Genomic DNA, 15,142 nt, shown 5'->3' on the forward strand with positions numbered 1-15,142 from the left:
GTGTGAAATGAGTGCACTTAGTGCGCAATGAGTGCACTCAGTTAGGCTGCAAAGAGTGCACTTAGTGTGTAATGAGTGCACTCAGTTAGTGTGTAATGAGTGCACAGAGTTAGTGTGCAATGAGTGCACTTAGTGAGCAATGAGTGCACTTAGTGTGCAATGAGTGCACTTAGTGTGCAATGAGTGCACTCAGTTAGTGTGCAATAAGTGCACTTAGTGTGTAATGAGTGCACTCAGTTAGTGTGTGATGAGTGCACTTAGTGTGAAATGAGTGCACTTAGTGTGCAAAGAGTGCACTGAGTTAGTGTGCAATGAGTGCACTTAGTGTGCAATGAGTGCACTCAGTTAGTGTGCAATGAGTGCACTCAGTTAGTGTGCAATGAGTGCACTCAGTTAATGTGCAATGAGTGCACTTAGTGTGTAATGAGTACACTCTGTTAGTGTGCAATGAGTGCACTTAGTGTGAAATGAGTGCACTTAGCGTGCAATGAGTGCACTGAGTTAGTGTGCAATGAGTGCACTTAGTGTGCAATGAGAGCAGGACAAGAGAAGGTGTTCCATAGAAGTCCAAAGGCAACAGTATGTTGCGTGGCGACCAGCAGAGAAGATGCATGAACCTGAGGCCGGGTGGGCGCCGCTGGCATGGTGAGATACGCTGATGCCGCCTGGCGTACCTGTCACCCAAAGCTGCGAGTGCACTTGAAAAAGGAGGTGTCACATTAGGAGGGGGGGTGTAACGTCACATGACCGCTCCGTCAGCACTTTCTCCTCCTCGACACTTTTGGATTTGAAAACACTTCTCTGTTTTTGTTAGCTTCAATGTTCCCTTGCACGTACCTTTAACACTTTATGAGGGGACTGACCTTATGTCAGTAGATGGCATCTCAAGTAGGCATGGCTATGGCATCTCAAGTAGGCGTGGCTATGGCATCTCAAGTAGGCGTGGCTATGGCATCTCAAGTAGGCGTGGCTATGGCATCTCAAGTAGGCGTGGCTATGGCATCTCAAGTAGGCGTGGCTATGGCATCTCAAGTAGGCGTGGCTATGGCATCTCAAGTAGGCGTGGCTACCCAGACTGGGTGCCAACATAAAGACAGAAAATAGAAACTAGCGCCGACAACCTGCAACCTGCGATACAATAGGAAGTACACAGGAGTATTAGAAAGGTTACCAGTGATTGATAGGAAGTACACAGGAGTACTACAAAGGTTACCAGTGATTGATAGGAAGTACACAGGAGTACTACAAAGGTTACCAGTGATTGATAGGAAGTACACAGGAGTACTACAAAGGTTACCAGTGATTGATAAGAAGTACACAGGAGTACTACAAAGGTTACCAGTGATTGATAGGAAGTACACAGGAGTACTACAAAGGTTACCAGTGATTGATAAGAAGTACACAGGAGTACTACAAAGGTTACCAGTGATTGATAGGAAGTACACAGGAGTACTACAAAGGTTACCAGTGATTGATAGGAAGTACACAGGAGTACTACAAAGGTTACCAGTGATTGATAAGAAGTACACAGGAGTACTACAAAGGTTACCAGTGATTGATAGGAAGTACACAGGAGTATTAGAAAGGTTACCAGTGATTGATAGGAAGTACACAGGAGTACTACAAAGGTTACCAGTGATTGATAGGAAGTACACAGGAGTACTACAAAGGTTACCAGTGATTGATAGGAAGTACACAGGAGTACTACAAAGGTTACCAGTGATTGATAAGAAGTACACAGGAGTACTACAAAGGTTACCAGTGATTGATAGGAAGTACACAGGAGTACTACAAAGGTTACCAGTGATTGATAAGAAGTACACAGGAGTACTACAAAGGTTACCAGTGATTGATAGGAAGTACACAGGAGTACTACAAAGGTTACCAGTGATTGATAGGAAGTACACAGGAGTATTAGAAAGGTTACCAGTGATTGATAGGAAGTACACAGGAGTACTACAAAGGTTACCAGTGATTGATAGGAAGTACACAGGAGTACTACAAAGGTTACCAGTGATTGATAGGAAGTACACAGGAGTACTACAAAGGTTACCAGTGATTGATAAGAAGTACACAGGAGTACTACAAAGGTTACCAGTGATTGATAGGAAGTACACAGGAGTACTACAAAGGTTACCAGTGATTGATAAGAAGTACACAGGAGTACTACAAAGGTTACCAGTGATTGATAGGAAGTACACAGGAGTACTACAAAGGTTACCAGTGATTGATAGGAAGTACACAGGAGTACTACAAAGGTTACCAGTGATTGATAAGAAGTACACAGGAGTACTACAAAGGTTACCAGTGATTGATAGGAAGTACACAGGAGTATTAGAAAGGTTACCAGTGATTGATAGGAAGTACACAGGAGTACTACAAAGGTTACCAGTGATTGATAGGAAGTACACAGGAGTACTACAAAGGTTACCAGTGATTGATAGGAAGTACACAGGAGTACTACAAAGGTTACCAGTGATTGATAAGAAGTACACAGGAGTACTACAAAGGTTACCAGTGATTGATAGGAAGTACACAGGAGTACTACAAAGGTTACCAGTGATTGATAAGAAGTACACAGGAGTACTACAAAGGTTACCAGTGATTGATAGGAAGTACACAGGAGTACTACAAAGGTTACCAGTGATTGATAGGAAGTACACAGGAGTACTACAAAGGTTACCAGTGATTGATAGGAAGTACACAGGAGTACTACAAAGGTTACCAGTGATTGATAGGAAGTACACAGGAGTACTACAAAGGTTACCAGTGATTGATAGGAAGTACACAGGAGTACTACAAAGGTTACCAGTGATTGATAAGAAGTACACAGGAGTACTACAAAGGTTACCAGTGATTGATAGGAAGTACACAGGAGTACTACAAAGGTTACCAGTGATTGATAAGAAGTACACAGGAGTACTACAAAGGTTACCAGTGATTGATAGGAAGTACACAGGAGTACTACAAAGGTTACCAGTGATTGATAGGAAGTACACAGGAGTACTACAAAGGTTACCAGTGATTGATAAGAAGTACACAGGAGTACTACAAAGGTTACCAGTGATTGATAGGAAGTACACAGGAGTATTAGAAAGGTTACCAGTGATTGATAGGAAGTACACAGGAGTACTACAAAGGTTACCAGTGATTGATAGGAAGTACACAGGAGTACTACAAAGGTTACCAGTGATTGATAGGAAGTACACAGGAGTACTACAAAGGTTACCAGTGATTGATAAGAAGTACACAGGAGTACTACAAAGGTTACCAGTGATTGATAGGAAGTACACAGGAGTACTACAAAGGTTACCAGTGATTGATAAGAAGTACACAGGAGTACTACAAAGGTTACCAGTGATTGATAGGAAGTACACAGGAGTACTACAAAGGTTACCAGTGATTGATAGGAAGTACACAGGAGTACTACAAAGGTTACCAGTGATTGATAAGAAGTACACAGGAGTACTACAAAGGTTACCAGTGATTGATAGGAAGTACACAGGAGTATTAGAAAGGTTACCAGTGATTGATAGGAAGTACACAGGAGTACTACAAAGGTTACCAGTGATTGATAGGAAGTACACAGGAGTACTACAAAGGTTACCAGTGATTGATAGGAAGTACACAGGAGTACTACAAAGGTTACCAGTGATTGATAAGAAGTACACAGGAGTACTACAAAGGTTACCAGTGATTGATAGGAAGTACACAGGAGTACTACAAAGGTTACCAGTGATTGATAAGAAGTACACAGGAGTACTACAAAGGTTACCAGTGATTGATAGGACGTACACAGGAGTACTACAAAGGTTACCAGTGATTGATAGGAAGTACACAGGAGTACTACAAAGGTTACCAGTGATTGATAAGAAGTACACAGGAGTACTACAAAGGTTACCAGTGATTGATAGGAAGTACACAGGAGTATTAGAAAGGTTACCAGTGATTGATAGGAAGTACACAGGAGTACTACAAAGGTTACCAGTGATTGATAGGAAGTACACAGGAGTACTACAAAGGTTACCAGTGATTGATAGGAAGTACACAGGAGTACTACAAAGGTTACCAGTGATTGATAAGAAGTACACAGGAGTACTACAAAGGTTACCAGTGATTGATAGGAAGTACACAGGAGTACTACAAAGGTTACCAGTGATTGATAAGAAGTACACAGGAGTACTACAAAGGTTACCAGTGATTGATAGGAAGTACACAGGAGTACTACAAAGGTTACCAGTGATTGATAGGAAGTACACAGGAGTACTACAAAGGTTACCAGTGATTGATAAGAAGTACACAGGAGTACTACAAAGGTTACCAGTGATTGATAAGAAGTACACAGGAGTACTAGAAAGGTTAGCAGTGATTGATAGGAAGTACACAGGAGTACTACAAAGGTTACCAGTGATTGATAGGAAGTACACAGGAGTACTACAAAGGTTACCAGTGATTGATAGGAAGTACACAGGAGTACTACAAAGGTTACCAGTGATTGATAGGAAGTACACAGGAGTACTACAAAGGTTACCAGTGATTGATAGGAAGTACACAGGAGTACTACAAAGGTTACCAGTGATTGATAAGAAGTACACAGGAGTACTAGAAAGGTTACCAGTGATTGATAGGAAGTACACAGGAGTACTACAAAGGTTACCAGTGATTGATAGGAAGTACACAGGAGTACTACAAAGGTTACCAGTGATTGATAGGAAGTACACAGGAGTACTACAAAGGTTACCAGTGATTGATAAGAAGTACACAGGAGTACTACAAAGGTTACCAGTGATTGATAGGAAGTACACAGGAGTACTACAAAGGTTACCAGTGATTGATAGGAAGTACACAGGAGTACTACAAAGGTTACCAGTGATTGATAGGAAGTACACAGGAGTACTACAAAGGTTACCAGTGATTGATAGGAAGTACACAGGAGTACTACAAAGGTTACCAGTGATTGATAAGAAGTACACAGGAGTACTAGTAAGGTTACCAGTGATTGATAGGAAGTACACAGGAGTACTACAAAGGTTACCAGTGATTGATAGGAAGTACACAGGAGTACTAGAAAGGTTACCAGTGATTGATAAGAAGTACACAGGAGTACTAGAAAGGTTACCAGTGATTGATAGGAAGTACACAGGAGTACTACAAAGGTTACCAGTGATTGATAGGAAGTACACAAGAGTACTAGTAAGGTTACCAGTGATTGATAGGAAGTACACAGGAGTACTACAAAGGTTACCAGTGATTGATAGGAAGTACACAGGAGTACTACAAAGGTTACCAGTGATTGATAGGAAGTACACAAGAGTACTAGTAAGGTTACCAGTGATTGATAGGAAGTACACAGGAGTACTAGAAAGGTTACCAGTGATTGATAAGAAGTACACAGGAGTACTAGAAAGGTTACCAGTGATTGATAGGAAGTACACAGGAGTACTACAAAGGTTACCAGTGATTGATAGGAAGTACACAGGAGTACTACAAAGGTTACCAGTGATTGATAGGAAGTACACAGGAGTACTACAAAGGTTACCAGTGATTGATAGGAAGTACACAAGAGTACTAGTAAGGTTACCAGTGATTGATAGGAAGTACACAGGAGTACTAGAAAGGTTACCAGTGATTGATAATCGAGTGTAATATTCCAGAAGGATACAAAAGTGATCTCATCATGCTGGTGGTCACATGACCATGCTGGTGGTCACATGACCACATGTGCGTTTGACCCCAGATGAAAAGCAATATTCATCATTGTGTTGCCATGGTTACCTGCTCCCAGATGGCCCTTTTAATAATGAAATCTGCTTTTGTGTTATTTAAAAAATTACAATAATCCGCCCGCTTTACCAGCCGGTACACCTGGATTTACTGACCTATTTACCAGCCGGTACACCTGGACTTACTGACCTATTTACCAGCCGGTACACCTGGACTTACTGACCACATGTCAATCAATATTCAGCATCAGGATTAGTGGAAACATCTGGACCTGCAAGGAGCGTGCAGGATCCACCTTTACTGTCACGCGTAGGGCTCCTTTAAATAGCATGGTGGCCACCCATTAGCGTGCTAACTCCTAATTCTACTGTTAGCATGATCAAATGACTATACTGTAACATTAGCATGCTAACTTTTTTTAGCCAAGTCTGCAGCCAAATGCCTCAGAGTCATACAACTTGGTACTTTACACATGCTAACTGTTAGCATACTGTAATATTAACATGCTAATTTTGTATTTTACCAGCAAAAAGCCAGGGGTCATATACAGTAACTTGGCACTCGACACATGCCAACATTAGCATTCTAACATATTAACAGTAGCATGCTAACTATTCTAGCCAAACACCTCAGAGTCATGTCACTTGGTACATGCTAACTGTTAGCATGCTAAAGTTAGCATATTATGACATAATGCGTGCTAACTTTTTAGACAATTTTACAGACGAAGACCTCAGAGTTATACAACTTGACACATGCTAACTGTTAGCATGCTAACTTCATGTCTCGCAGGCCACCATTGAGACGTTCAAATGATGCGGGTCACACCGTACGTGTACTTGCACCTCGCGTGCTACGCTAAATAGCCGCGCGCCTTCGTGTCGCTCGGCCCGGGCCAGATGGTCGTCACCCTTCGGTGAGCACACGCCTGGGACGTCCACGCACGCACATTGTGGTAGTGACGCACGTGCACGCACATTGTGGTAGTGACGCACGTGCACGCACATTGTGGTAGTGATGCACGTGCACGCACATTGTGGTAGTGACGCACGTGCACGCACATTGTGGTAGTGACGCACGTGCACGCACATTGTGGTAGTGACGCACGTGCACACACATTGCGGTAGTGACACATGTGCACGCACATAGTGGTAGTGACGCACGTGCACGCACATTGTGGTAGTGACGCACGTGCATGCACATTGTGGTAGTGAAACACATTCACGCACATTGTGGTAGTGACGCACATGCACGCACATTGTGGTAGTGATGCACGTGCACGCACATTGTGGTAGTGACGCACGTGCACGCACATTGTGGTAGTGACGCACGTGCACGCACATTGTGGTAGTGACGCACGTGCACACACATTGCGGTAGTGACACATGTGCACGCACATAGTGGTAGTGACGCACGTGCACGCACATTGTGGTAGTGACGCACGTGCATGCACATTGTGGTAGTGAAACACATGCACGCACATTGTGGTAGTGACGCACATGCACGCACATTGTGGTAGTGACGCACGTGCACGCACATTGTGGTAGTGACGCACGTGCACGCACATGTGGTAGTGACGCACATGCACGCACATAGTGGTAGTGACGCACGTGCACGCACATAGTGGTAGTGACGCACGTGCACGCACATTGTGGTAGTAACACACGTGCACGCACACTGTGGTAGTGACGCACGTGCACGCACATTGTGGTAGTGATGCACGTGCACGCACATTGTGGTAGTGACGCATGTGCACGCACATTGTGGTAGTGACGCACGTGCACACACATTGTGGTAGTGACGCACGTGCATGCACATTGTGGTAGTGAAACACATGCACGCACATTGTGGTAGTGACGCACATGCACACACATTGTGGTAGTGACGCACGTGCACGCACATTGTGGTAGTGACGCACGTGCACGCACATTGTGGTAGTGACGCACGTGCATGCACATTGTGGTAGTGAAACACATGCACGCACATTGTGGTAGTGACGCACGTGCACGCACATTGTGGTAGTGACGCACGTGCACGCACATTGTGGTAGTGACGCACGTGCACGCACATTGTGGTAGTAACGCACGTGCACGCACATTGTGGTAGTGACACACGTGCACGCACATACGGTATTGTCACATGTGCACGCACATTGTGGTAGTGACGCACGTGCACGCACATTGTGGTAGTGACGCACGTGCACGTACATTGTGGTAGTGATGCACGTGCACACACATTGTGGTAGTGACGCACGTGCACGCACATTGTGGTAGTGACGCACGTGCACGCACATTGTGGTAGTGACGCACGTGCACGCACATTGTGGTAGTGGCGCACGTGCACGCACATGGTGGTAGTGACGCACATGCACGCACATAGTGGTAGTGACGCACGTGCACGCACATAGTGGTAGTGACGCACGTGCACGCACATTGTGGTAGTAACACACGTGCACGCACACTGTGGTAGTGACGCACGTGCACGCACATTGTGGTAGTGACGCATGTGCACGCACATTGTGGTAGTGGCGCACGTGCACGCACATGGTGGTAGTGACGCACATGCACGCACATTGTGGTAGTGACGCACATGCACGCACATTGTGGTAGTGACGCACGTGCACGCACATTGTGGTAGTGACGCACATGCACGCACATTGTGGTAGTGACGCACATGCACGCACATTGTGGTAGTGACGCACATGCACGCACATTGTGGTAGTGACGCACGTGCACGCACATTGTGGTAGTGACGCACATGCACGCACATTGTGGTAGTGACGCACATGCACGCACATTGTGGTAGTGACGCACATGCACGCACATTGTGGTAGTGACGCACGTACACGCACAAATTTATTTCTTATAAAAAATAAAATAAAACAATGAAAACTATATATAAATATAAATATATTTAGTTATATTTATAGTTATAACGTTTCATTATAATTATTATTCCAAATGATATCATGAATGAAAAACTGTGTTGAATGGAGAGTTGATTCCAAATTGGATCGTCACTACAGGAATTGGAATGATATCAAATGGTTACGTGCGCCAAAGTATCACACCTAATTGTTGATTTGTTCATTGTCAGAGAATGACTCACATTTAATAATGTTTGTTAGCTGGATTATTGCTAGGCTCAACTTGGATTCAAATGAAGATACAGACTAAGAATATTCCAGAATCAGAACATCTTCTTATCACAGACATCTGTCCTCACACCCTTGTTGATATCAAACACCATTGTTGGTATCAAACACCCTTGTTTGTATCAAATCCCTTGTTGGTATCAAACACCATTGTCAATATCAAACATCATTGTTGATATCAAACACCATTGTTGGTATCAAACGCCCTTGTTTATATCAAACACTCTTGTTGATATCAAACACCATTGTTGATTCTAAACATCATTGTTGATATCAAACATCATTGTTGATATCAAACACCATTGTTGGTATCAAACACCCTTGTTTATATCAAACACTCTTGTTGATATCAAACACCATTGTTGATTCTAAACATCATTGTTGATATCAAACATCATTGTTGATATCAAACATCATTGTTGATATCAAACACCATTCTTAATATCAAACATCATTGTTGATATCAAACACCATTGTTGATTCTAAACATCATCGTTGATATCAAACATCATTGTTGATATCTAACACCGTTGTTGATATCAAACACAATTGTTGATTCTAAACATCATTGTTGATATCAAACACCATTGTTGATATCAAACATCATTGTTGATATCAAACATCATTGTTGATATCAAACATCATTGTTGATATCAAACACCATTGTTAATATCAAACATCATTGTTGATATCAAACACCATTGTTGATTCTAAACATCATTGTTGATATCAAACATCATTGTTGATATCAAACATCATTGTTTATCTCAATCACTCTTGTTGATATCAAACACCATTGTTGATTCTAAACATCATTGTTGATATTAAACATCATTGTTGATATCAAACACCATTGTTGATTCTAAACATCATTGTTGATATCAAACACCATTGTTGATTTTAAACATCATTGTTGATATCAAACACCATTGTTGATATCAAACATCACTGTTGATATCAAACATCCTTGTTGATATCAAACATCATTGTTGGTATCAAACACCCTTGTTTGTATCAAACACCCGTGTTGATATCAAACACCATTGTTGGTATCAAACACCCTTGTTTATATCAAACACTCTTGTTGATATCAAACACCATTGTTGATTCTAAACATCATTGTTGATATCAAACATCATTGTTGATATCAAACACCATTGTTGGTATCAAACACCCTTGTTTATATCAAACACTCTTGTTGATATCAAACACCATTGTTGATTCTAAACATCATTGTTGATATCAAACATCATTGTTGATATCAAACATCATTGTTGATATCAAACACCATTGTTAATATCAAACATCATTGTTGATATCAAACACCATTGTTGATTCTAAACATCATCGTTGATATCAAACATCATTGTTGGTATCTAACACCATTGTTGATATCAAACACAATTGTTGATTCTAAACATCATCGTTGATATCAAACATCATTGTTGATATCTAACATCATTGTTGATATCAAACATCATTGTTGATATCAAACACCATTGTTAATATCAAACATCATTGTTGATATCAAACACCATTGTTGATTCTAAACATCATTGTTGATATCAAACATCATTGTTTATCTCAAACACTCTTGTTGATATCAAACATCATTGTTGATATCAAACATCATTGTTGATATCAAACATCATTGTTGATATCTAACACCATTGTTGATATCAAACACCATTGTTGATTTTAAACATCATTGTTGATATCAAACACCATTGTTGATATCAAACATCAGTGTTGATATCAAACACCATTGTTGATATCAAACATCATTGTTGATATCAAACACCATTGTTGATATCGAGGATGATACCGAGGATGTCGTTGTGGCTTGTACAGCCCTTTGAGACACTTGTGATTTAGGGCTATATAAATAAACATTGATTGATTGATTGATATCAAACACCATTGTTGATTTTAAACATCGTTGTTGACATCAAACACCATTGTTGATTTTAAACACCATTGTTGATATCAAACATTATTGTTGATATCAAACACCATTGTTGATATCAAACACCATTGTTGATATCAAAGATGTTAAGAAGGAGATGGATGTAGGTGTCCGATACAAAAGGTGAATAAAAGAGTCAGGAACATGAATGAATGAATTGTAAGCTAGTTTGGGGGATTAGTGATCAGAGTCAATATGTTGTGTTTAGTGAGGAACAGGAAGTGGCACAATGGGGACAAGCTTTTAGGTCACAGCTCTTCACTCAAATAGGTCCTGGTTCTAGTTTCTACACACATTAGGTTTCTACACACCATCAAACACCATTGTTGATATCTAACACCATTGTTGATATCAAACATCATTGTTGATATCTAACACCATTGTTGATATCAAACACCATTGTTGATATCTAACACCATTGTTGATATCAAACATCATTGTTGATATCAAACACCATTGTTGATATCAAACATCATTTTTGATATCAAACATCATTGTTGATATCAAACACTATTATCAATATCAAACATCAATATTGATATCAAACACCATTGTTGATATCTAACACAATTGTTGATATCAAACATAATTTTTGATATCAAACATCATTGTTGATATCAAACACCATTGTTGATATCTAACACCATTGTTGATATCAAACATCAGTGTTGATATCAAACACCATTGTTGATATCAAACACCATTGTTGATATCGAACATCATTTTTGATATCAAACATCATTGTTGATATCAAACACCATTATCAATATCAAACATCAATATTGATATCAAACACCATTGTTGATATTTAACACCATTGTTGATATCAAACATAATTTTTGATATCAAACATCATTGTTGATATCAAACACCATTATCAATATCAAACATCATTGTTGATATCAAACACCATTGTTGATATCAAACATCATTTTTGATATCAAACATCATTGTTGATATCAAACACCATTATCAATATCAAACATCAATATTGATATCAAACACCATTATCGATATCAAACATCATTATTGATATCAAACATCATTGTTGATATCTAACACCGTTGTTGATATCAAACATCATTGTTGATATCTAACACCGTTGTTGATATCAAACATCATTGTTGATATCTAACACCATTGATGATATCTAACACCATTGTTGATATCAAACATCATTGTTGATATAAAACATCATTGTTGATATCAAACATCAATGTTGATATCAAACACCATTGTTGATATCAGTCATCATTGTTGATATCAAACATCATTGTTGATATCTAACACCATTGTTGATATCAAACATCATTGTTGATATCAAACATCATTGTTGATATCAAACATCAATGTTGATATCAAACACCATTGTTGATATCAAACATCATTGTTGATATCAAACACCATTGTTGATATCAGTCATCATTGTTGATATCAAACATTGGGTGACCCAAACCACTAGGATTGGTTCATCCAGACCCAGTGCACTGGGTCTGGATGAATCTCTGCCTCATCCTTGTGAGAATCCTGCGAGGGACTGAGGCACAGTTAATTCATGCAAGACGAGCTTCAACAACCACCAGGTGGCGTCTGTGAGCAGGTAGCACCGTGTCACCTCTGGCGGACTTAATCGGGTCGGCACTCACGGTGTCCCGGACCTACCAGACCTGGTTCTGCGGGGGGTGAGAAGAATGTGTGAGCGCGACCTTAAAACGGGATCAAAAGCTGAGATTTGTTGAAACAATTTGCGACCCCCCCCCTCTCCCGCCCTCTCCCCCCCGCCATGTTAAAATGATCCTGCTATTGTCTGAACGCAACAAAGCTGGTTTCACTTACCAAGAGATGCTGGGATTATGAGCTCAAACATCACTTTAGTTATGGGTCAGCAGCTTAGGCCGTCTAATCTGCACCCCCCCCCCCTCACCCCACCCCACCCTCACCATCATGCCCTGCACACCCCCTCACCATCACAACTGCCACCGGGGCGGGTGGGGGGGGTGACTCTGTCACAGATGTCTTTGGCTAATCTTTCAGGCTACGTGGAAATATGCTAGCAAATCATGCACCGACAACTTGTGCGTAATCAGCGTGTGTGTATGTGTGTGTGTGTGTGTGTGTCTGTGTGTGTGTGTGTGTGTGTGTGTGTGTGTGTGTGTGTGTGTGTGTCTGTGTGTGTGTGTGTGTGTGTGTGTGTGTGTGTGTGTGTCTGTGTGTCTGTGTGTGTGTGTGTGTGTCTGTGTGTGTGTGTGTGTGTGTGTGTGTGTGTGTGTGTCTGTGTGTGTGTGTGTGTGTGTCTGTGTGTGTGTGTCTGTGTGCGAGTGTGTGTGTGTCTGTGTGCGAGTGTGTGTGCGGGCAACACAGGATGCGAGTGTGAAATGTTCCCTGGCGGTCTGGCTCCGTGTTCCATCTGCAGCTCCTCTCTGATTGTTGTTGCCATCCAAAACATACCCCGCACCCTCATGCTGGCCTACCCCGCACCCTCATGCTGGCCTACCCCGCACCCTCATGCCGGCCTACCCCGCACCCTCATGCTGGCCTACCCCGCACCCTCATGCTGGCCTACCCCGCACCCTCATGCTGGCCTACCCCGCACCCTCATGCTGGCCTACCCCGCACCCTCATGCTGGCCTACCCTGCACCCCCATGCCGGCCTACCCCGCACCCCCATGCCGGCCTTCCCCTGCACCCCCATGCCGGCCTACCCTGCACCCCCATGCCGGCCTACCCTGCACCCTCATGCCGGCCTACCCCGCACTCCCATGCCGGCCTACCCAGCACCCTCATGCCGGCCTACCCTGCACCCCCATGCCGGCCTACCCCGCACCCCCATGCCGGCCTTCCCCTGCACCCCCATGCCGGCCTACCCCGCACCCTCATGCCGGCCTACCCCGCACTCCCATGCCGGCCTACCCAGCACCCTCATGCCGGTCTACCCCGCACCCCCATGCCGGCCTACCCCGCACCCCCATGCCGGCCTACCACGCACCCTTTTGCCGGCCTACCCCGCACCCTCATGCCGGCCTACCCCGCACCCTTTTGCCGGCCTACCCCGCACCCCCATGCCGGCCTACCCCGCACCCTCATGCCGGCCTACCCCGCACCCCCATGCCGGCCTACCCCGCACCCTCATGCCGGCCTACCCCGCACCCCCATGCCGGCCTACCCCACACCCTCATGCCGGCCTACCCCGCACCCTCATGCCGGCCTACCCCGCACCCCCATGCCATCCTACCCCGCACCCCCATGCCGGCCTACTCCACACCCTCATTCCGGCCTACCCCGCACCCCCATGCCGGCCTACCCCGCAACCTCATGCCGGCCTACCCCACACCCCCATGCCGGCCTACCCCGCACCCTCATGCCGGCCTACCCCGCACCCCCATGCCGGCCTACCCCGCATCCTCATTCCGGCCTACCCCGCACCCCCATGCCGGCCTACCCCGCACACCCATGCCGGCCTACCCCGCACCCCCATGCCGGCCTACTCCACACCCTCATTCCGGCCTACCCCGCACCCCCATGCCGGCCTACCCCGCACCCTCATGCCGGCCTACCCCGCACCCCCATGCCGGCCTACCCCGCACCCTCATGCCGGCCTACCCCGCACCCCCGTGCCGGCCTACCCAGCACCCTCATTCCAACCTACCCTGCACCCCCATGCCGGCCTACCCCGCACACCCATGCCGGCCTACCCCGCACCCCCATGCCGGCCTACCCCGCACCCTCATGCCGGCCTACCCCGCACCCCCATGCCGGCCTACCCCGCACCCCCATGCCATCCTACCCCGCACCCTCATGCCGGCCTACCCCGCACCCTTTTGCCGGCATACCCCGCACCCTCATTCCAACCTACCCTGCACCCCCATGCCGGCCTACCCCGCACACCCATGCCGGCCTACCCCGCACCCTCATGCCGGCCTACCCCGCACCCCCATGCCGGCCTACCCCGCACCCCATGCCATCCTACCCCGCACCCTCATGCCGGCCTACCGCGCACCCTTTTGCCGGCATACCCCGCACCCCCATGCCGGTAGGCCGGCATGGGGGTAAATTTGTACACACTAATAGTACACAATATTTTATACTTTGTATACACTAATAGTACACAATATTTTGTACTTTGTTATAAATTAATAGTACACACTATTTTATATATTTGTACACACTAATAGTACACAATATTTTATACTTTGTATACACTAATACTACACAATATTTTATATATTTGCACACACTAATAGTACACAATATTTTATATATTTGCACACACTAATAGTACACAGTATTTTATACTTTAT

The 15,142-nt window shown here is 44.2% G+C and overlaps 1 protein-coding gene across 1 annotated transcript; it reads left to right on the top strand.

The window, feature by feature from the left end:
* The first annotated feature begins 13,219 nt into the window (after nt 1–13,219).
* On the top strand, nt 13,220–14,878 carry LOC133632074 (uncharacterized). Its single transcript, XM_062024312.1, has one exon. The coding sequence runs from the start codon at nt 13,220–13,222 to the stop codon at nt 14,876–14,878; it is 1,659 nt and encodes a 552-aa protein (XP_061880296.1).
* Nucleotides 14,879–15,142: the final 264 nt, after the last annotated feature.

This window comes from Entelurus aequoreus, linkage group LG17 (assembly GCF_033978785.1).
Source record: "Entelurus aequoreus isolate RoL-2023_Sb linkage group LG17, RoL_Eaeq_v1.1, whole genome shotgun sequence".
NCBI lineage: Eukaryota > Metazoa > Chordata > Actinopteri > Syngnathiformes > Syngnathidae > Entelurus > Entelurus aequoreus.

Bases quoted from the DNA above. Each gene is read 5' to 3' on its own strand.
- LOC133632074 (XM_062024312.1), top strand. From the start codon at position 13,220: ATGTTCCCTGGCGGTCTGGCTCCGTGTTCCATCTGCAGCTCCTCTCTG.